The sequence below is a fragment of the Panthera leo genome, chromosome A1 (assembly GCF_018350215.1).
Source record: "Panthera leo isolate Ple1 chromosome A1, P.leo_Ple1_pat1.1, whole genome shotgun sequence".
Taxonomy (NCBI): Eukaryota; Metazoa; Chordata; class Mammalia; order Carnivora; family Felidae; genus Panthera; species Panthera leo.
Genome location: NC_056679.1, coordinates 76416651 through 76440513, shown reverse-complemented (window position 1 = coordinate 76440513; position 23863 = coordinate 76416651). Strand labels below are relative to the sequence as shown.

Here is a 23863-nt window from a genome sequence, read left to right as displayed (position 1 = left end):
CGTTGGCTGCTGACATAAAGGGCCTGTTTTTCAGGTCACTTATCATACATCTACATAGATTTGCTTATGAGCTCAGCCTTTGTGCAGTGGAGGAGAGCCTTAAATAGGAGTGTTCAACTGTTTAAAATATTTTGATTAAAATATGCAGAACCCATAGAGCTATAAGCTTCTAGGCAGGAATTAGCTCTTTCAGGGAAGAGCTCCCCCCTCCCCAACCTTTTTTTTTTTTTTTTTTTTTTTTAGGGATGGGATTAGAATGGGGCTGGGAGAGGGATAGAAGAAAAGCGAAGAGAAGGATGGCGAAGGGGACAGTGTTCCGAACAGCTTGGGAAAACTCCTGTGGCTTCATTGTCTCTGTAAAGCCAGAGAATACAAAGACATAAGGAACTCAGTCCTTCTCCCATGATGGAAAATGTAAACCGTTGACACGGCCCCCTGTTTAACTTGTTTAATTCTTGTTTTAAATTCAGTGCTATGCTAGCCGTGTGAACTCTGAAGATTTCTTCAGTAATCCATTTTGTAGTTCCGAATCAAAAACAAAGTGAAAGGGTCTGACACAATTTGCTTTTATTTTTAGGCAAATCAACCCTGGTCATAGTTAATAAGGGGATTACAACCCAGACTAGGTCTTTACAGATGTAATGTAAATCAAGGGCAGAGTATAAAGAAACTGATCCCTTTTGATTGAAGTATGGTAAAAAGGCATAGAGAAACCAGCGGCAGTAATCTGATTGTATGGCAATAAAACCACCATTTTCTGTCTTTCAGATAAAAATAATGTGGTAAATCCATGCAGTTCATAAGATGTAAAGGCAGATAAAGGGTGAAGCCATGGCAACATATAGATTAGCTTGATGTTGGAAATGACACGTCCCTGAAAAGGGTGTCGAAGCGCAGGCCCTTGCTCCAGGCTGTTGGCTATTATGTGAGAACCACACAGACTTGGAAACTCGGATTAGAAAGTATGAAAGCCCTACTTGTGGCCCGGGATGGTTCAAGCAGCAAAGAAAAGCTGCTCAGTTCTTGCTCATTGATGGTGGATAATATGGCCAAGGTAGATTTCATTGGCCGCCCTTTTTCCTAGCGGTTGAGATATGGGGCTGATTAAAACTTCGGATCAGCGCCGCGGTGAAAGCCTGCAAGATTTTCCCTTTTAACTCCTGGCCTGACAGCGGCGGCCATTCTGTAGGATTAACTGCCCTTGGCGGTCCTTGCCTACATCTGTTTGGGCTTGAGGCAGGGCCATGCTGGGAAGGCTCAGAAACCAGAGGGGAAGGTAAGGCTGGCGCTACCCGCAAAGAAAGGGAGACCTTTGGATTGTAGCCATGTTTCAGACCCGGTGCCACATCCCCCTGCATGGGAGAAGCAAAGGTAAACTTTCCATATTGTCCCTCTCCCTCAGCCAGAGAGCTCTCCTCCAAGGTTGGTCCTTCCCACCCTGGAAAAGAATATGTAATACAATAAGTACCAGGGTGGGGGCCGTTTTCATTCAAATCAGCAGTAATCCAATAGGACCAAACCAATGGGCTCTATCTAGAGGATGTTTTACTCATGGATGTGAGTTTTCACCTTAGAGTTGAATGGGATGGTTGCCCTTCACCTAAGGATAGGATTGTAAAGTGTTAGCGCTGCTCCGCTTGAAAGTTAAAAACAAATGCAAAAAGAACCGCTGTGCTGTAGGGTCTTACTGCCTTCTGTCTTGAACAATCTTGGGAGTAAACTGGACTTTTGTTTTTGCCTTCCACACTTTCCATTTTAGTCCTTAAACAAAACACAAAACCATGATTGGGTTACAAGCGGAGTGACATCTGCCAGTCGGGTCGGGCCAGAGAGGAAATATTTGCTTTATTGCCTCCTGTTTGGCGTTTTAGAAGAGTCTCAGCATTTCTTTAGGAGAGTCTGAACCCTTAAGACGTTGACAATCCCCAAAGCTACAAACACCCCCAGTGCCTTTCTTGATGGAGTGGATGAAGAGGGTTCCATGCTGTTCCCTTTAACAGCAACATGGGGTCCTTCTAGACTAACTCCTCCTGTGAGCGTCTGAGATCTGCATCAAATCTTAAATACTCTATTCCAGACCCATTGGGTTGATTTGGTTCCTAATGCTCAGCCGACCCGACCCTCTGCTTGGCGCTGGGATTTGTCGCCTGTTTGTTCTGGTCATTACTATGTAGCTTTCATAGGTCACAAACAATTTAAAAATTATTGCACCTGCACTCACCCAGGTCCAGTGCCTGCGGACTTTACCTTCCTTTCCAGTCTAATTCAGTAATCTATATCAAAAGATCCTTTGCACTTGTCTAGATTCACCAAAGAGAAGGGACACCCCCTAATTTACAAGCTGGTCACATCCAAGCACCTTGCATTCTACGTTTGACAATGATTGCTAATGGCCCATTCAGCTAAAGTATTTGCTTGTTAACAGGGAACAGAGCATGATAAATGTCCAGCAAGCTTGCGGCCTCCTTCAGCTTTTCATATGCAGACTGGTGCATATTTATGGCAGGCAAATGACAAAAGGAGAAGCTGAATTGCCCTGGCCTCGGGCTTTCTGCTAGGAAGGGGGTTAAAGTGATTACATGGAACCGGGGAGCCCTGCCTCTGTCCGCTGACCGACATGTGGTGCGTTCAGGCCGCTCCTTCTACCTGCATGAGCGTATTTCAGCAATCCTAGAGATAAGGATGGTTGGATCTGGTGTGCCGGTGAAAAAAAGGAGGTGATCAGTTATGACACGTTTTCCACGCACGCTGAGTGCCAGGTGAACCTCTTCCTGCTGCTCCTGCAGAGAATTGGCAGGGCCTCTTTATTTTCCTTTTTCCTGTATAAACTCAAACGTGTAATTCTAGTTCAAAGCATTTTGTGGCTGGTGAGTGCGTGCCTGCTGAATTAAAAAAGGAAAAAAAAAACTGGTAGGAGAACACTCCATTAAGGAAAAACAAGCCCTTAGTAATTCTCTACCCAGAATATGAAGGGGGAAATGGCTGCAGTGAAGTATTAATAGTTTACTATGTTCTTTCTCTAAAAGCACGGATAGGTAAAGGTTCCAAGAGCTCAGTGGCGGGCAGACATTCAGGACGCTCGGAATGAACCACGGGTGACGTGCTTTGCTTTGAAAGCTCTGGTTTCTCCAGTGCTATTGAGGCTTCGTGCTTTCTGTGTGAAACCATGCAATGGTCCAGTTTATCTTCCCAATGTAAGCTCATTTACGTCCAGTTTTAATTCCAGTCCTTGTAGAGGTCTTCCAGTACTTGCTGAGAGTGTACGGATTCCTCCCATGTCACCCCAGAATAATGAGTGCCACTCTTCATTGTTGACACCAGTAGAGGCAACGTGTTTGTATTGGAGGAAAGTGATGGCGGATGGGCCTTTGGCTTGGGTGGTACTTATGGGGTGTGTGCTTGTAATACAATGCCCGTGTGTGTGTGTGTGTGTGTGTGTGTGTCAGGTGCAACACCCTGCTGTCTGCCCACTCTATTACTCCCCAGCCACACTCCCTTCAGGACGCCTCACCTCTGGCGTATCAGAGTTTCCAGCTCCTCTGCAGTCTGTATGGTTCCACGGGTGACCTGAGGCACAGCGTGGTTCCACCACCTGATGAAATGCCTCTGAATCATGGTCCTTTGCTCTTTCCACTAGTTGAGCTGGCTCACAGTGGCCTGAAACATTTGCCTTGAGTCACAACTGTCTTACGAATGAGTGGGCCCAGGCCGGTCATGTTCAGGGCCAGCTCAGAATGTAACTTCCCTGCCAAAGAAGTTAGAAAATGCCAGTTTTTATCTAACTACCAGAACTAAATTGGGGGTACATCTTAGATAAAAACAAGCTCTTGTTAGCCCTGAATTCCCCTTGTCTATAGGAAGGATCTTCCTTCCTATAGATGGATCTTTGTTATAATGGACTGTCTAATAGAGCTTACAGATTCCCCTAGATGAGTGCCCTCTTTATGACAGATCAGACATAATTTCTTTAAATCTTCTCTCCATAATCCCACAGCACTTTAGTTAAATAACTAGGGTATAGAAAACCTTATACACTGTGCTGTCATGATTCATACTGCAAGCCTTAATCCCCGTTAGGGCCCTCTCTATCCCTAAGAGGTGGGGACAAGAGCTGTTTCATTTTGGCAGTCCCCCCCCACCTACTACTAGCTAGCGGTGACATCCAATAAGAATTAGTCCGATGGCCAGACACAACCCAGATGTGTGTTTATGGCTGCTCGTGTTGTGTTGAAATGGCACCTATTACTAGAGATCTACCCTCCAGAGCAGCGGCCCTAGAACTTGAGGGCACACAGTCACCTGGAGGGCTTGTTAAAACAGGGTTTTGCTGGACCCCACCCCCGGGAGTTCTACCTTCCCAAGGTCTGGGCAGGGCTTGAAATTTACATTTCTTACCAGCTCTCAGCTGATGCTGATGCCACTGAGACCACACCTTGAGAACCACTGCCCTCAATCACCTTTTTTTTTTTTTTTTTTTTTGGAAACAGCTCAACATTAGCTCATCATTTTCTAAGGTTGTTTTGGAATCTTCAAAGAAACCTGTGGTCCTTGCCTTGCTGGAGGCCATAGGGATCATCTTGGTCATCCCCAGTGGATAAAGCATTGATGTGGTCAACAGGCATTTGTTAACTCTGAGGCCCCGTTACTGATGAGAGAAAGGACTGTCTCTACCCTCAAGAGACTTAAATTCTGAGGCAAGGAGAGGGAAGCCGTGGTGGAGGTGTCATCCCAGGAGGTCTCTGAAATACGCAGGAAGCAAGTCAGAGCAGTAACACCACAGCTCAGAGTGTGTGTGTGTCTGTGAAGGGTACATCCATGAGCATCCACAGCACTTCATACATGTGAGCATAGCTCAAAGACAGACCCTACAAATGAGGCAAATGGGGGGATGCCAACAGTGATTTCAGCTACCTTTCCTAATAGGACAATTAGCAGTGCCTCTTGGTTCAAGACGCATGTGATGGTAACGGAAAGGTCGGGCGATTTGATTTAGCAAAGACAACCAGGCAAGTGCTGTTTTCACCGAGTTAAGAGCTAAGAGTACATGCTTCAGAATCTGGCTGTTTGGGGCCGGTCCCAGTGCAGCTGTTTTTTTACTGTGTAACTAGGGGAGTAACCTCCGTGTCCCGTCTCTAAAATGGAGGCGGTAATCTAATAGTGTGGAATAAAAAGAGTAATAAAATTGTGGTCAGGATTAAAAGAGCTTAGCTCTGTGCTTGGCACAATGAAGCCATAAATGTCAACTATTGTTAATAAAAACTAATTGAATATCTGTGTGCCTGGCTATGGTTTACTTTGCCTACCATATACAAATGCAGAGTACGTAAAAATGACATGTGAATAAAGATTACAAAATGCCATGTTCACCTTTCAAGGTTTGTTGTGTTGTATTGGGTTCACCTGCCAGACTTGTACTCACTCTTTAAGACTTTTTTGTTACATGAAGCACGTTATTTCCTCTCTACCATAAAGTAGGCGCTCTCTCCTCTCTTCCCCGACCCGACCCCACCCCTGATGCTTTGTTGTAACATTTATAACACTGAAGAAATCAGTTTCTCCACCATGGACTGAGCAGAGCCTGGGCTGAATCCGCTTTGTGGATCCTAGTACAGGATGGAGTAAGAGATCGTGTTGTTGAACACATACGTGAATGCAACCTGTAGGGATGGGCAGAAGAGTAGCATTTTTTGCATTAATGTTACATGTTACTTCTTTAGAAACCTACTCACCTGGTGGACACAGTTGTTAACCACAGTGGTACAGAGCTCCTTCCATGTGCCAGATGCTACTCCAACAGCTGACAAATACTGACTCATTAAACCTTCACAGTAGCTGTCTGAGGGAGGTGCTTTGATGACTCCTGTGATATCGGTGGGGAAACCAAGGCACATTAATTAACTCACCCAAAGTCATATGGCTAATAAGTGGTACTGTCTGCGTTTGAACCTGATTCCTCTGGTTCCGGGACCCTTTCTCTTAATTCTCTGCCTCTCTCTCTCTCTCTCTCTCTCTCTCATGTGATGGCATGGAGTAATTAGAAATCGTGTAACTAAATTAAGCCTACGTTTACCAAAAACAGTGCATGCATGGTGGGTTTAAAAAAAAAAAAAAAGTTTGAGGTATAATCCTTTCCATGTCGATCTTGATTTATAACCTTTCCCATGATGGCTATTACAATTCTAAATGGATCCTTTGAATCTTTGATAACAAAGTCCTACCCAATGGAAACTAGACCGTTATGAAAGTATGTAATATTAATGCATTTATCGAGTACTATTCCTTTGACTATTTAACATTTCCTTTTAAAAATTTTAAATATTTGATCATTTCTTTGCTGGGAGAAGAGGTCGGCTTCCCGAGGAGGGCTGCGTTTGGTAAGGTGCCGCGGGTGTGTGTCAGGCTAAGGAGATAGGATGACATCTTTTTTAGAGTCTAGTCACAATTAAATGCCATTTTATTTTGGATTTTGGGACCCGGGCCAGCTTCCAGCTTGTCAGAGCTGAGAAGACTCAAATCAAGTCCAGGCCTATTTCTACAGCAAACTGGGATTCTGGCTTCTTGCCTGTGGATCCATTCAGTATATCCCATCTGGCTTTTGATGTTCTGCAAGTTCGGAGCAGTTTGTTTTAGGAAGCCAGGCAGCCTGGGCCTCTCCTGCCTCCAGAAGGAGGCTCCTCAACTTCCCCAGGACCTGACCTCGGCGTCTGCTCACCTGTGGACCCCGCAGCCGGCTACAGGTCTCAGCCAGGCCAGAGTTCAGGGCCCAGGGCATCCTCCTCGTTTGTCCGTGTCCCGGGTCCTTCGGTTTAACTCCGTCACGCAGCCTGCTTGAATAGCTTAAGAGTATTGAATTCCTGTGCACTTTTGTGTTTTGGTGAAGCCGCATCCGAGCTGCTTGTGGCGACAGAGCAGGAAATGTATTGCGCACAGTTAGAGCAGGGCGCCGTGGACATTTTCATAAAATACCTTTCGGGGGGATCTGCGTGCAAGTCTCCAGCCGGTCAGGTTTGACTCCTGTGTGATGTCAGCAGGACCCACCTGCCCGCCGTGGGACCTGCTTTCCTCCTTCCCTCCCCCCTTCCCCACTCTGGGCTGTGTCCGGCCCAGTGCCCCCAGCACACCTGTCCCTGACCCTCCTCCGGAGCCTGGGAAGAAGGAAGGGCACAGGAGGCAGGCGTTTAGGTGGTTGGTTGTAAAGCGATGGCACACAGCCTTGTAAACTGTGTTGGCAGGCTTCCATCAGGAGAGAAGCGAGTTTTGTCTCTTCTTAAACCTTACTTATCCAACTGTTCATTCTGAGCAGCCCACTCTGTGCAAGGCCGTGGGGTGGAGGGCCGGGCATTCCTCAGTAAACACAACAGGCTCACTCTCAGGGTCACACCCCAGCCTGAAGAGCAGGAATTGGACCCTCTTGGTGTGCCTCTTTCTTTTAGTGCCGTTTCCCCACCAAACGGGAGAGGTTTTTCATTCACCCTTGAAACATGGGTGAATTGCTTTTCTAAAAAGGCAAGATTCTTTGGGATTTAAAAAAAAAAAAAAACAAACTGTGATGATGGGGAAGAAAGAGATGGAAGGAAGAGACGCCCACACTCTAGACTGTGATGTTGCTGTGCGTGGAGATCTTAATCCCGTTCCTTCCAGTTTTTAAAATGCCAAACCACTCCCTTCTGTGATTTACATGTGCCTTTCATGTCTGTGATGTTCCCACTCAAGTAGATGAGCAAGGGGATGCACACACTTCTCTCTAAAACAACAGAGAACCATCTGGAAATGCCCCTTGAATTTCTTTCTGTATGGATGTGAAAGCCACTTTTCTTTCTGGTGCCTCACCTATAAATAGCAGGAGTCCCACCTTCCTTTATAGACTCTTGCTAATAGCACGTTTGGAACAAGACCTTACAGGTGCAAACAGATCCCAGTTGGGAAAGACGCTCGCAGCGTCTCTTGCCTCTGAGGGTTCTGAAATACCTGTTTCGCCAATGGGACCAGCGTGGATGAGCCAGCAGGACAGAGTTGGCCTGGCTGACTCACTTCCCTCTTGCTTTCCCACTGCGCCTCCCAGCCACCCCAGTTTTGCCTTCTCGAGCTACAGACTTCATGGGGTGGCTTTTCTGAAAGTTTTGAGAGAAGGGGGGAGCTTAGATCAGTTCCATAAATAAAAACCTCTATTGTTTTGTTGCTATTGTTGTAAGTGGCCAATCTTTGTTTTTGATTCCATTGCAGAGATCAGCTCCTCTCTGTGAACCTGGGAAAAGAAAACAGTGACACGCTCAGTGTCTGACTTACAGAGACAAAGCTATCTTTTTCTCTTTTTTTATAGAGTTTTTTATTTTAATTCCAGTGTAGTTAACATGGTGTTACGTTAGTGTCAGGTGTATAACAGAGTGATTCAACAGTTGTCTGTAGTACTCGCTGCTCATCATAAGTGTGCGAAGATAACTTTTTCAACCCCAGCTTGCTGTAGACTGGCCTCTGACTTGGAAGTTTTTATTACAGTGGGACAGATAAAACTTAAATAAATAACTTGCGCTATTTTCCTGAATGGAAACCTAAACCATGAGAATATTTGAACATTCTAAAATAAAATTCATTTTAGCCACCAATGTCTGAGCATTATGTCACAAATAAAAAACAAGATTAACATCAAAAGGAGTCCGTTTTCATTCAATTGTGCAGCATTGCAGGCTGTGAAACTTAATATTATTTTGACTCGTACAGTAATTGTAGGACGACAGGAAAGTGGATTAAGTTGAAATAAAAGTACTCAGCAGCACCAGTTGAGGTCATTGGCCAGAGTGAGGCCTCTGGCTTTGCATATTAGGATTTTAGAAAGAAAACTTCTCCTTTAGACTCTAGTTGAATGCTTTTTCTCCAGCGTGTACAGAGACAAAGAGGCACACTCCTCACCTTGAAAAGTTGGTAAACTGGTTTGCTCATCCACCGGCTCACAGCGCATTGCGATTTCTCTGCTTCTCATCTTTCTTTTTCTGGAAAAGATTGTGCTTGTCATTGGTGTGAAGCTTGAAAGGCACCCCTCCCCTCACCCCCCCCCCAACTCAGCTCTTAGATTTATAACACTTTAATGGTCCCAGATTGTACAGCCTGCTTTTATTCCCCTTTTCTTTTCCTTGAATAAATCAGGTTCATGTTGCAGATGATATTTGTGTGAGAAAAGTGTGAAAGAAGGGGCACCTGTGAAAACAAGCCATTGTCCCAGCACCCATACACTTTCGAATTAAAGCAGAAAATGTCAATTAAGACCTCCAATGACTGCCTTATTTCTTGGAGGTTTAGAGCCACTGACACGATCGTGGTGCACTCGCCCTTTAACCTGCTACTCCAAGCCGTGGTATCTGGTGACCTAATTCTGGATAAAGCTGACACCCCACAGCTACACCCCACTCTCTCTGGTTTCGGAGAAAGTTTGTGCAGAATCTTGTTCTGATGTGAAAGTGCTAAAGGGGGCAGTAAAGGGCTATCCACAAAAAGGAAACTTTTTCCAAGTATCTCTCCGGGTCCATGTTGCCTCTGTCTGCCATGGGCCCTGCTTTTATCTATTCCCTTTGTAAGAAACACTTGTGTGCGGGGCACTCAGAGAGCTGGTCTTATTAAACCGTGGCAGCAATCTAGCGTTAAACAAAGTGATACAACAGGAGTATATTCTGCTCGCTGATGAAATCCACATACGAACTGAAGTCCTGCTTCTGCAGGATTTCTATTTTCTGGTGCAGAGTGTTTCTGAACGGGATCTTCTCGGGCTGCTGTGTCCATGCTCTAATAGCCCATGTGGACGTGGGAGGCCCCCAGGGCACAGTGACGTTCCGGGTCACGCGTGGGCCTGGGCTAACCCAGAGCCGTTTGTCAGGGGTGACCAGAAAGCCCCACCAGGGGCCAGCCAAGCTACAGAGGGCTCCTTCTCATTCAGATTTCAAAAGGGACTAATTTACAAACAGACCCGCTCCTTTTCTCTGCAGCCTTTGACGTTTAATTAAAAATAGGAGCATCTTCTGGGAAAAGGGCACGTTTTCCAAAATGTAGTAAATGCAAAGCGTACTTAATCAAGAACTCCGGCGTGCAAATAAACCCATTCTGCGATCAGATGTGATTTTTGGTGCCAGCTCCTGGGCTAAACCTGCTTCTGAAGCTGGAACTCAGATTCCCTCAAATGTTAGCCAACTGACAGAGTTCTGCAGTGCAATGATTCAGCATAAACCATACCCATCCCGTATTTTTCATTCATGTGAATACACTGGTTGTGCACTAATTACTAAGCTTTTGTGGACTCAGGAACTGACTTCTTAAATAGACACTTCCCCCCATAATAACTTTATTTAGTTACTTTCTAAGGAAGTGCACCAAAAAGGTTAAAACGTCTGCAGGCTTTAAATATTTTAAGTGCTTATTTTTAAAACCAGCATTTGGAAAGACTGATCGGGAACAGGCTACAGTTTGTTCTCTGTACACTGAATGTGATGTCCCAGGTCTGATCACAAAAGCACTTAATGTTTACTGCAGAAAATTGTGAAAACTGCAGAAAGCTGAAAGTCACCCTAAATCTACCACCCGGTAGCTCAAAGCAGTCTCAGGTAAAGGCCCTCAGTTGGATCATCGGTGTACGTTTTCTGTGTCGTCAGCAGAGTAAGCAGAATGGCGTAAGGCACGTTGTGTAAGCGTGCATGTTTGCAGCTGAAATTGGCCGCGACCATATACTCTGATGTAACTTTGAAACGAAAGGAAAGATCAGTCCTCCGTGAAAAAAAGTAACCTCTGTTCATTTATGAATCTTATTTCGCTCAGTCGCGTGCTCCTTAGGTAGCAAGCACATCATGGGTGGGTCCCCAGTCTCCCCAGTTTGCCCATTGGCAGGATTTGACAGGGTTCCTGTTCTCAGGTGGATGATACCTGCCCTACTTATGCACAAAGATCAGATGTTTAAATAGATTCTTAGGTACATAGTAGCAAATACAAATGGCTCTGGACCCGGACTGAGACTTTTTTACATTAGAAGCGCTGTCATCGTGTCTGGCTGGAGGGGGTTTGCCCGACCCAGTTATTTGGACACAGAAACTGGTCAGTCCTGTCTACATCTTATTCTGATCTCTGTTATTCAGTGTCAGCGTGATACTTTTGCATTCGGCTCCCATGTACTGAGTAGCCCTTGTTTATACGGCAGTTTGGCATAGTCTTCAGTCGACCTTCCCAGGATTGCTTCCCCCAGGAGAACCAGGCCTTCTGATTTTCATGTAGATTCTCACAGACTTGTAGCAGCATCAAGGGGCCATCCCACAATTTGGCCGTTCTTCTAGGTTCATTTTGGGTGAGCAACTCCAAAGAAAAGTGTAGGAAGTCATTGAATGTTTGTCCTGAGGTGTGGGTGTCATGGTCAGGGACAAATACGGGACCAGATAGGGGAGGAAATGGGGCATTTGTCGTGGGGTTAGGGGTGCAGTTGTGGTTCCCCAACACAGCTATCCCTAAGGATCTCCGCTCCTGGCTTCCCATGGATCCTTGCATTCCATCTGGCCAGGGTTTGAAGTTGATGGGGCGCCCCCTGCCTCCATCCGATTATTTCCCAGGCACCTCTGAGTCCTGGTAACATAACAGGAGTCAACAGAAGAATCCAGACTTGAGGTCACACGTGTGATGTTCTGGTCTGTCAGAGAAAATTGCATGTTGTGACCCTTGAACTCTGAAATAGCTGGTTTATACTTCAAATGTATTATGCTTGGGGTTTTTGTTTGTTGTTTTGTTTGTTGTTCTGGTTTTTTAAGCATGGATACCTAGTGTGGGATTAATACATTTTTTTTCTTGCATTTTATTTATTTTTGAGAGAGAGAGAGGGAGGCACAGAATTTGAAGCAGGCTTCAGGCTCTGAGCTGTTAGCACAGAGCCTGACATGGGGCTTGAACTCACAAACCGTGAGATCATGACCTGAACTGAAGTCAGACGCTTAACTGACTGAGCCACCCAGGTGCCCCCAGTGTGGATTATTAATACATTAAGGAATATCATGTCACATGAGAGCTGTATTATAAATAGTTTCTACAATAATGAATATGAACTTGAAATGTCTAATTTAGATTATTAGAGATCTAATTTAGATTACTAAATATTAATGTCTAATTTCAGTTATTAGATTGATTCAAAGTATTCCCTATGGGAAATACTAGAGTCTGGTTTGCTGAATAACTTTAAAAAAAAAAAAAAAAACTTGGATTACATTTGATAGGTAATCAGAAGATAAAAAACATTCTGCTATCAGACCTTTTCATTTCATGCAGCTTAACTTTGGAAACCCTATGTAGGGTTTCTGTTTTATTCCGTTATTGTCTCTATATTTGATTCAAAGCCATCACGTCTATTGTCTTGCTTGGAAATGACTCACTGGGGAAAACCATGGAAGCTGCCTGTTTATGCCCAGCCTTCCCCTCTTAGAGCCTTCTGGGGAACCCTCCACTGACACGCCCAGCCTGCGCCACTCCAGGAAGCAGCCCTGAGCCCCAGGTCTCTTGATGGACAGGAGATGTGACTTCTCCTTCCCAACAAGAAGAGTAGCCTGGCTCAGAGAGAGAGCCGTCTCTGTCCTATCTAGGACACGAAGCCCTGTAGGTCTTTGTTTTCTGTTTGGGATTAGAAATCGGCAGACTTTATTAAGTGACACCTATACCTACTTTTGTTTGCATATAGTTTAATAAAAACCGCCTCCCCTGCGTGGTATGGCTTGTACCTCTGGGGCTTTTCCTCTGTGCTCCTTTTGGTTAGAAGGTAAAGGTTATTTCATCACACAAAAAGAAATCTGTATCTGATCCCCACTGTGGAGAGCCAGGTTAGTGATTTGAAATTAGCCCATTGCCACCCCATCATTCTGTGGGTTTTTTTGAACACTTCCTAAGTCAAAATAGGAGAAATGTATTACTAAATATTATGAAATATTCAGGGCATTGTTTATGCTGTGTAGTCTGACTTATTATTAAGGTCTCTCAGCAATCTTGAGGTAGTAAAATCCAAATATAAATGACCCAGCTTCAAAAGCAGAACTCTACGGTTACCGACTTGATGTTAACACATGGGACGCATTGTTTTCCACTCAAAAGCGGTATTAAGAAATTCACCCCATTTTGTTTTCATTTACATTTTGGATTCTCATGAATTGTCAGGAGACCGTCCGTGGCATTCTAATCAAAACACAAATTTCATAGAGTTGGTCGGTTTCTTCCCCACCTGTTTGCTCACAGCCTCCTGGGCCAGGTAGGGTTACCAGATGGCCGCCTTTGTGAGCCGTGGTCTCAGCTGACCACATCTGGAACAGGCTTCAGGCACATGCCTGGCATGGAGTTAGGCCCCACGTGGCACTTGCAAGCCTGTGTGTCCCGTTGACTCTCTCTTCATTTTGCTTAGCCTCGTGGCTTATCTATGCAAACCTCAATTTAGAAAAACTTGCGGCTCGCAAAACCAGATTTATGCTGTAATGTGATGCAGCGAGAACTGAAAAGTGTGCAAAGGAAGGGGGCTTTTCCTGTCGTGTCGCGTGTTTGGCACAGCAAGTCTTCATCTGTTTGGCATGTCATGTACGTGTGCAGTGACTAAATGAAGATAATGTGATGTAAAGGGCTTTGATCAGTGCGTAGCCGAGAATAAGTTCTCCAAAGCAGCGGTGTTTTTGTTGTTAGTGACTCTGGAGGGGCTAAGTGCCCTGCATTTTAGATGGGAAGGGATTGTACAAGACTGCCATGCTGACAGATCCTCCCAGAAAGAATGGATCACAAGCTCAGTCTGCACTGCTCCGTGCTCTCCAGAAAGACTGCCAGGCCTGGAATGAGGTCTTGGAAATCCCATCCCTGCTCTCATATCAGTCCATCCCTGTCCCAACACCCGGGGGTCCTGTCTACAGAATTCTTCCATGCCTGTGATCCACAAATAGACAATGGCACGTAATTGGACTTGAACTTCTTTGTGCATTTTCTTAGCTTCCACTAGTTCTTACGTATTTTGTCGATGAATACATAATTTATTGAGCATTTACCATATGTGGCCCTCGGGCATTCAGTATTCAGACACACGGGACCTGCCTGCCCTCAGGGAGCTAGACTGTGCCCTGCTGGTGAGGAGAGCCTTACACTTTTGTCGCTCGGCGCATCTGGCACAAAATAGGTTGCTTTAGTTGTTACACTCACTTGACTCTCTTTTTGCTCTCGTGTTGCCTTAGAAACTGAGGGTTCCTGGGAAGCAAAGGAGCTTCTGAGGTTTGACGGTGCGCAGTGGGTAATGTAGGCAAGAAATGTATGATTCAGGCTCTCAGTTTCCGCTGAGAAACCATAGTCTCATCAGTTGGATGACTGGTGTGCTAACCAGTTTATATGTATGCGTGTATTTATATACATTATATATTTTTATGTTACATACACTATATTATATATAAATCATGTTATATAAACCAGTTTACGTGCAAATATATATTATGTGTGTGTGTGTGTGTGTGTGTGTGTGTGTGTAATAAGTATACCTTTAAAACACTGAAGTGCTGGGCCTTTAAAGGATTCTTTTTTTTTTTTTTTCTTTAAGGGATTCTTTTTTTTTTTTTTTTTTTTCGTTTAAGGGATTCTTGAAAGGGAAAAGGATCAAATCGTCGCCTTACTTTTTGCCACAGTGTGTTCTGAAAAGCAAACAGACACTTTGCAAAGTGTTTGCAATAGGGTGCTTCATCGGGATTTAGTTTTTATGAGCATATCAGATAGGCTTATTGAAATTCGAGATTTCTGCCCTTCTCTTTCATTTTGCCAGGCCATCCCATGGCTTAACCCTCCCCGTACGTCACTCCCTCATCACTGACAGTTTCCAGTTTCTAGGTGATTTGTGCCTTCTGAGAATACAGTCTAAAACATGCTGGTCCTCACAGCCAGACCGGCCTGTGTGTCGTAGGTTCGTGGCCTCGGCCCATCAGCCACAGCCCAAGCTGGAACTCGCGTTTGGGGAGTGTGAAGAGACCATCATAAGCAGTTACTTACATGGTGGGGAGGAAATCTGCAGTGATTCTTTAGTGAAGCCAGGAAAAAAAAAAAAAAAAAAAAAAAAAAAAGCCCTCTCATGAAGGATACACAATCTAGGGAGCATTTTGAATGAAGAGAGAGCTTAGTGACATACGGGGTGTGATGCGGGCAAGTTCTGATAAGTGGCCGTGATCCGAGGCTGGGGGGGAGGGGGCAGAGCCAACACATTTCCTTGAGGTAATTGACTGGATGCACAAGAAGGTGGGTCCATCTGGCCGAGAAGGATCCTGGTCTCTAAAGCCCGGGTGAGTCCCTGGGGAGATGGTCCCAGGTCACAGCTGATGGTGAAGACCAGTGCTTTGAGAGGAGGCAGACCCAGGCCTGCAGGCTGCAGGCCTTAGCTGTGGTTTAGGAATACTTCTAACACAGCTAACATGTGCTGCTCTCTCTCTCTGCCAGCTCCCCGAGGAGCAGACCTAGGACAGAAAAAGTTTGGAGTGCGGTGGGCACCCCCAGGCAGGAATTGGCCCCTGGTTCTTGGACGCAGAGAATATTTCCTAAGAAGGTCAAGGAATAAAAGAGGAGGAAAAGGATGTGTCAGGAAGGCGAGCACATTTCGTTTGTACCGACTGCCAGGCATCCTGCCCCCACTACGTGACCACAAGAACACATGAGAATCGCTGTGAGGGGCAGGAGTAAATTCTGGTTCAGCCCTTCAGTCCGCCCCCCAGAACCCAGAGTTGTGTTTTACCCACAAGAAAGACAGAATTGCCGAGAAGAGAGCACACTGGCACTTAGGAGGCGGGGGCAATAGCCTGGGACTTGAATTTTCAAAGCATCTTCCCAGAAAACCGTACAAATGGCCAAAAAAAAGTCACAGAGAGGCTCTTGACTAGTGGTGACCCTCATTTGTCAGAAGTTGTAGAAATTCTTCAATGTGCACACATGGTTGTTTGAAGTTTGTCATTGTTCTAAAAAATACTCATTTTGAGAAAGATTTTGTTAGATTCTCTTTCTTTCTCTCTTTCTATGAATGCCATGTCCTTGCTAAAGGAGTCTGGGGGAAAGAAAGGGAGGAGGAACCACACACACTCTCTTCGGGATTGTAAATAACACATTCCCGAGGAAGGTGATAAACTGTGTGCAGCGTGCGTTTTTCCTGCCATAAAGAGTATTGGTTTTTAATATAAATCTGTACCACAATTTCTTTATGTTCTTTGATGCTTCATAACAACCTCATGTGCTTTTCAGAAAAATTAATACCATTCATTAGCATAAATCCTAACCTGTATCCTCACTGTGTATTTGAAATTGGGGTGCCTCATCATCCAGGTATGCATGCGCTCGCTCGCTCTCTCTTTCTGTGAATTATGACCCACTCATTGTCATGGCTGGTGGGCTTCCCTGGTTAAATAAAGGGTTGGATTGGAAGGATTCAGACGTGATGCTTTGTTCTTGGGCTTGAGTATTTTAATGAGCCTACAGGCTTGGCTGCTTGGAGGGAGGAACGAGATGGGGTTTCTAAGTGTGTTGTTAGTGTTAGCACTTGTAGGTGGATGTTCGTTAGAAAGCTCTTGTGTCCGCTTCTCAGAGAAACTCCCCATTAAGAAAGATCTTTCAGCAGCATGGCAAGCAAGAGGGAGAAAAGAGGAGAGAAGCTGCAAGCTTTCAGCTGTAAGCACCAGGGGGATATTGTCTCAGTCATCTTAGTTCTGAAGATTTGCTTCTAAGAATTAATTGGAGCAAATACATCTCAAGGCAGAAAAAAAGGTCTGTGAAGCAGGGACCGTAGTGGCTGTCCTTGTAATTTGGGGACTCTTCATCTTGCAGCTGAATCAATACTCGAGGGAATTACTTCTGGTTATCTTTTATGGGTTTGTAAGACAGTTCTTTTGTTCGGTGTAATAAAAACCCCATTGTTTGATCAGTGGCTCACTAATTACGATAAGTAATTTGAAACATTCTTGATGAAACTTGTCTGTTAATTAACATCAACAGCAAATGGAAACTAACAGGACAACAGAGTGTGAGTGCACCCACTGTTCCCTGGAATCCCTGCCATCTTTCTGTGGCATGCCCAATAAACTAAAGCTGCCGATGGTTTAAAAAATAACAAACAGGTGTGAAGGTGTGACTCACCACCGAGGAAAAGTTATTGTGAAGTTATACAAAGGAGTCCTGAAATATTACAAGTGAGGAGGTGGTAAAAAGAAGTGTCAGGAGGTTGACTGATCCTACTCGGGAGTAAGGAGAGTGGTTTCTTTTTGACTGTTTTTCTTTAAAGCTTGGTTCCTAAATACATTCATCCCGTGATGATCTGCACTAAGATACTTTGGATGAATACAAATGTGGATTTATAAAAGTATGCTTTGGAATTACTGGCCTTGCGTGGCTGTATTGTAATTATTGTGAATACTGTTCATGTTTATCAACTCAGTGGCTTTTTTTTTTCTTTTTAATGCTTTTAGATTTCTACCTGGACAAGGACTGGTACTATACCCACAGATAGGAGACAAATTGGATATTATTTGCCCCAAAGTGGACTCTAAAACTGTTGGCCAGTATGAATATTATAAAGTTTATATGGTTGATAAAGAGCAAGCAGATCGATGTACTATTAAGAAGGAAAATACCCCTCTTCTCAACTGTGCCAGACCAGACCAAGATGTAAAATTCACCATCAAGTTTCAAGAGTTCAGCCCTAACCTCTGGGGTCTAGAATTTCAGAAGAACAGAGATTATTACATTATATGTAAGTATAATTGTATTCATTTATTTTACAGAATATAGGATAAGCTAAATAGGTTTGTATCAATTTTTTTAAGTGTTATTATGGCAAATAATTTGGTGAGAATCTTTGCTGAAAATTGTCCATTTTTAAAGAAACCTTAATTGAATGAGGGACCCTATACTCATAGTACTCGATAATATAAATACCCAAAGAGGAAAAAACCTCCTAGCCTTTTTAGAGTATTGAAATAAATGGATATATATGAATATTCTCAGCATCTCTACTGACAAAAACATTTTTAAGGACCATTGGTGAGATCTGATAGGTAAATCTTGTGCAATGACTTTTCTCTTCATCCACCCATCCATCCATCCATCCATCCATCCATCCATCCATCCAACCATCCATTCATCTGTTCATTCATGCATTTAGTATTTACTCTGCACCAGAAACTGCATAGCACTAGGGATTCAACAATAAACAAGGTGGGATGATGGTACCCTTTCCGCATGGGACTCCCAGATTCGAAGGAAGGGTGTTTTAGGCAAACCACAATTAGAAGAATAAGACAAAAACTTGGGTTTCTTCAATGAATTAGTTTTGTTTTGGTTTGGTTTTTTCTATCTACATAGTAAAATGACACATTGTTTCAGGAAACATACTGTGTATCCTTTGGGTCGCATCTGAACTAGCATTCCCTTCATGAAGCTGTGAAGGCCGAGGAGGCACACATCCAAACACATGCCCCCTAGGGGCAGATTGCATGTTGGCACAAAGGCAGGATTGTTCCTGGCCCAGGATTTTGTCAAGAGTGCAATCTGGGTGACTGAGGTTAGCTGGTTACATCACTCAAGCAATGAAATATGTTTTTCTTCATTTCTTTGGTTTAAAGCTCTGCTCAGAGCTGGGTCCCACGTCTGCTCGCTTGTTACCACAGCTTCAGTCCGCCAGGGAATGCAGAACTGCTCTCCGCTGGGCACGCCCACCGTCTTCTCTCGATCCCATTGAAACTGGCTTTCTCAACCTGCCGTCCACTCTTTAGTGTGCAAAATCAGTAACTCCCTGACTTACTTGGTACTCAAGAGTACACTAGTTTTTACCACGTTAGTTATTAAAATGAAGATGGTCATAGCCGTCTAATTATCCTGTCCTTTGTGCAAACCTGAAACACTAGAGACTAAAAACCTATCTTTAAGCCAATGTGACACCCAGAGAGTAGCTTAGCAAGAGTAAGTACCATGAAGAAAGGAAAGGGGGTAAATTATAGATTTCAAAGAATGATTACCATAAAATGAAAATAAAAGCATTCCGATGGAAGAAACAAGCAGGTGGGGTGGTAAATGATACAAAACAATAGAGAAATCTTTGAAAATATAAAAGTTATTAGGTAACATAAATGGAGCTATTGGAAGTCTAGCAGTTTACGTATTTATTTATTTATTTATTTTAAAGACTTTTTCACGGGGCACCTGGGTGGCTCAGTTGGTTAGGCGTCCAACTTCAGCTCAGGTCATGATCTCACAGTTCATGAGTTCAAGTCCTGCATCAGGCTCTGTGCTGACAGCATGGAGCCTGCTTGAGATTTTCTCTCTCTCTCTCTCTCTCTCTCTCTGCCCCTCCCCACTTGCACTCTCTCTCTCTCTCTCAAACTAATACATAAATAAGCTTTCAAAAATTAAAAAAAAAAAATACTTTTAAAGACTGTTTACCAAGGACCCTAATGTTTTAGTGCAGGGAACCGAAACTGACCTCAGATGAATTCACACAGAAGGCTGGTGCCCAGAGGAGGTGGGAGAGGGCAGGTGCAGTGCCTGAGAGGGGGCACCATCGAGTGCCCACTGCTCCTGTGTTGTTACTAGAACTATGTGTGCGGCCCAAGTCCATGAGCTGGCTCTTCCATGGAGATAAGCCAACAGACCCAGATTTTGCCCCCTTATTTTCAATGATGACTTCATAAAGATGGCTGTGTACATTCTGCGTCCCCCCCTGAGCACAGGTGGGATTTCAGCACACATGGTGGGATTTAGCCTTCAGTCTGAGGTCCGAGGCGGGAACACAAACACTGTGTGTTTGGTATTGGCATCAGCACATGACAGGTGTGTATTTAGAAGCAGTCTAGGGGCTCCTGGGGGCTCAGGTCATGATCTCACAGTTTGTGAGTTGAAGCCCTGCGTTGGGCTCTGTGCTGACCGTTCAGAGCCTGGAGCTTGCTTCGGATTCTGTGTCTCCCTCTGTCTCTGACCCTTCCCTGCTCATGTTTGCTTACTCTCTCTCTCTCTTTCTCTCTCTCTCTCTCTCAAAAACAAACATTAGAAGCACAGTTTAATTTAAAATTATACTATTAATCTGTGCAACCATGGTATCATGTTTTTCTTTTGATAAAAATTCATCATTAACTTCAGTAACAGGTAGCCGAGCTACGCTGGCCTCCAGGACTCGCCTCAGAGTTAAGTTTCGCTGTATAAAACCACGTGATAGCCTGGGATAAAAGAATCTTTCTTAAAATAGAGTGAAGGGTTTCCAGTGGGAACTGGTGAGAGGCTGTTTGAGCACTGGCACTGGGTGGTTGTGGGGGGTCCTGGGGAAAGGGCCCGGGGCTGAGAGGCCAACCTGGGGGACTGTCCCTCACTAGGCAGCTGAGGGACTTCTGTCGAGTCGCACACACAGAAAGGCACTGCAGAGACTTGGGAAAAGCCAGAAGCTCATTTCTTATCCTACCCCCACAGCAGAGGTCATGGATAGACAGCTTTCCCAGGAAAGAAGGTGAGAGACGAGAGGCACACATTTTAAAATAGTTTAAAAAGTTCGTGCTGACTTTCCATGGCTTCTTCAAGAATTTCAGGATTTTTAGAAGTCACTGATTTCCACCTCCAACGATCACTCACACACACCCAGGAGTCCCACTCGACTTAAAATAGCACCAGTCAAGATAGCAGGCTGGAAAGTACTCAGCTTTACAAATGTATTTTTGACACTTCAGGTCATCGGTTCACTTTGAGACAGTGAATAATGTTGGCGTGGAGGATGCTGTCATGTGGACAGTGTGTTCAGCTCCAAATCTTAGCGTCTCAGAACCTTCATAAGTAAGAGTAGTAGTGTTAACACCATCACCGTTGTGTGTGGTTCCTTTTCAGGGGAAGGAAAAAGGAAAGGGATAGTTGGGAGTCGAGTTACCGCAGAGGGGACGGGTCCAGATTGCCCGTGGGGTCCTGAGGTGTTGGCTAATTCCCTAGGTAAACTGATTCCAGGAGCACTGGACCAGCAGCCCAGAGACCTGGGTTCCAGTCCTGCCTGCCGCCTGTGCTTAAGGAGAAAGTCCCTTTATTTCTTTGAATTTTGATTTGTTTTCTAGAATGTTCCTTTATTGTTGTTGTTATGGCCCACGATGGAGGGCTGCAGTTCCAAACCATCTTAGGGCTGGAAACGCACATCCAGGGTAGGGTCTCTTGTCCACGTGTCTTTCCTCCAACGGAAATGGATGGGATCTGCTATGAATTCTTTAAAGACACTTAATTTGATTTACAGTGTTACCGGATATAGAACGTAGTCACCACCCTTTGGAGTTTTAGAAGTAAATATTAATTCTTAATTGGATGTGTATTTTTAAACCTACCAAGTATCCACTAAATTCCCTTAGGAAGTGACAAAATGATACGCTTCCTCATTAGTTCTTCTCATAGATGATTATTTGCTTTGACATGTGGCAAAATGATATATGTGGGTTTTCTAAATGTTTAGAATTGACTTTTTCAAGTGACCTATTTCAGTAATTAGCCTTGGGCCTAATTTGCATCAAAAAATCTCCTAATCTTAAATGACTCAAAAGGGGGGTGTTATTGCCACTTGGTCTGAAAAAGCCCCCTATTCTTTATCACATTCATATATTTTTTTTTTTTGATGTTTTATTCAATTTGAGAGAGAGAGAGAGAGAGGGACCACAAATGGAGGAGGGGAGAAAGGGAGACACAGAATCCGAAGCAGGCTCCAGGCTCGAAACCGTCAGCACAGATCCTGACATAGGGCTCAAACTCAAAAACTGAGAGATCATGGCCTGAGCTGAAGTTGGACCCCCGTCACCGACCAAACCCCCCAGGCACCCCAATTACATTCCGAGTCTCAATTGCCTTAAAAGCATAGTACGCATTATTTTGTGTAACCTATAGTTACTTTTATTTTGCCTTTAAAATTTTTTAAAGTTTGTGAAATAACCATCTGTTCTCAAGTGTGCATTTTTAAGGGAAGCTCTATCTTGTTGGTAAACAGTCCAATTAATGCAGAAGGAAAACCTCCCTAACTGTATTCTCAGCCTTCATCCATATTTGTGTTCTAGACTTTTCTTGTAGATACTCCCTGTGCTTGGCTTCCAATTTCTTTTTAGAGACGACAACCCAGAGCCGAATGAGTCAGCAGTTTTCTGGCCCTAGGCCACATCCGACTTCACGAAGGTTCCGCAGGTTGGTTATCCAGGCTCAGCACAGGACCTTGCAAAATACCTACAAAGAGGTTCTCACCCCACCTCCAAAATTATGTGAGTCAGACATGAATGACGAGTGAGTGCCGCTGTGTTAATACTTTTTAAGTGAACAGTGGCCGCAGCAGAGCCGTGTGACAAAGACCACGTGTGCGAGCCCCCCCACCCCCACCCCTGCCCCAGTTTAGCCTTATGTAACTTTCACGATGTTTTACTTCACATCCGTAGCCAAGATTTGGACTTGTGGAATAGTCTGAAAGTCGTCATTTCCAACGATGGTTTGATCAAAGGTTGTTCTTTAACGTCCACCCTGCCGCACTCACAGCCGTCCTTCCCAAAGCTGCCTCTCCCTTTCTTTGCCTTGGGAAGGTCTTCCTTAGGGAGCAGTAGACAAGTCTGAAGGAGGCACCATTTCCTAGGCCATTGGTTTAGTTCTCTAAAGCAATTTTTTTTTTTTTTTTTTTAATCAGAGCATATAAAATTGGAAGGCTCCACAGTCAGCTTTGCTTGCTATTTTTTAGGCATAGACTTCACTTCTGAGCAAAATTGCAAAATAAATCAAAATGCTTACATACAAATATAACAGAATACTATCCTTAAAGAAATCAAAGCAGGGGAACAGCAGATTCCATTTCCTGCATTTACTACATTTGTATTTATATTCATTATATTTGTCTTCCTTTTGGGTTTGTTTTCCCTTTGGGTTTTCGACATACTTCTTTATTTCGGGGAATAGTAGGTCTCGCAGCTGACACTAAAATATACTGGGTGTGTCGTAACCTTTCGCCAGCACAAAAGTTGTGGGAACTTTCGAATATCCTTGTACATGTAGATTTCTTTTCAGCTCTGTGAGAATGTGTGGTCTGTGTAAAATGATTATGGGTTTTCTTTCACGAATTATTTTATATGATAAACGTAGCAAAAGCTATGCTTCCATCAAGTTTAGTGACATGATCGTATCAGCCTGTCACTCAAGCCCCTGACTTTGGGGTGAGGATTTATCTTTATACCTTGTATATAATTGCCAAATTCCAGCATTTAAACACGTTTATTTCTAACCTACAACTGTCATCTTTGTTTTTTGTTTTTGTTTTTTTTAATTTTTTTTAAATGTTTATTTATTATTGAGAGAGAGACACAGAGCATGAGCAGGGGACGGGCAGAGAGAGGGGGAGACACAGAATCCGAAGTAGGCTCCACGCTCTGAGCCGTCAGCACAGAGCCCGACGCGGGGCTCGAACCCACGAACTGTGAGATCATGACCTGAGCCGAAGTTGGACGGCCAACCGACTGAGCCACCCAAGCGCCCCTACAACTGTCATCTTTGTAATAGACTGTCCATCAGACCCTTGGGTGTCTGGAGGATTATCTACACATGCCACGTAGAGCGACAGATCAGCTTGGTGGGTGTGCGTCTGGAGTCAGACAGATGTGGGTTCTTGAATGCCCTTCAGCGGGTAACTTAACCAGCCTCTGCCCCAATCTCTTCATCTGTGCACTGGGGATGCTGACTGTATCTGCCTGCGCAGGGTCACAGGAATTGAAATGCATGATCTATATAAAGTGCTCATTTCCAAGGTTGGCTCCCAGTAAGTACAACCCATGGGGTCCCCTTGGAGCAGAGTGTGTGAGGCAGGAGCCCAAGGGCGAAGCCAGGCTTTCCTGCAAGCTAG

General features: G+C 44.4%; 1 protein-coding gene across 1 annotated transcript in view; it reads left to right on the top strand.

Annotated features, from left to right (window-relative positions):
• EFNB2 (ephrin B2) overlaps positions 1 to 23863 on the top strand; it is a 45105-nt gene that overhangs the window by 4653 nt on the left and 16589 nt on the right. The window contains exon 2 of the mRNA XM_042930124.1: positions 17457 to 17740. Within this exon, the coding sequence (XP_042786058.1) occupies positions 17457 to 17740 (284 nt within the window). The remainder of the gene's footprint in view (positions 1 to 17456; positions 17741 to 23863) is intronic.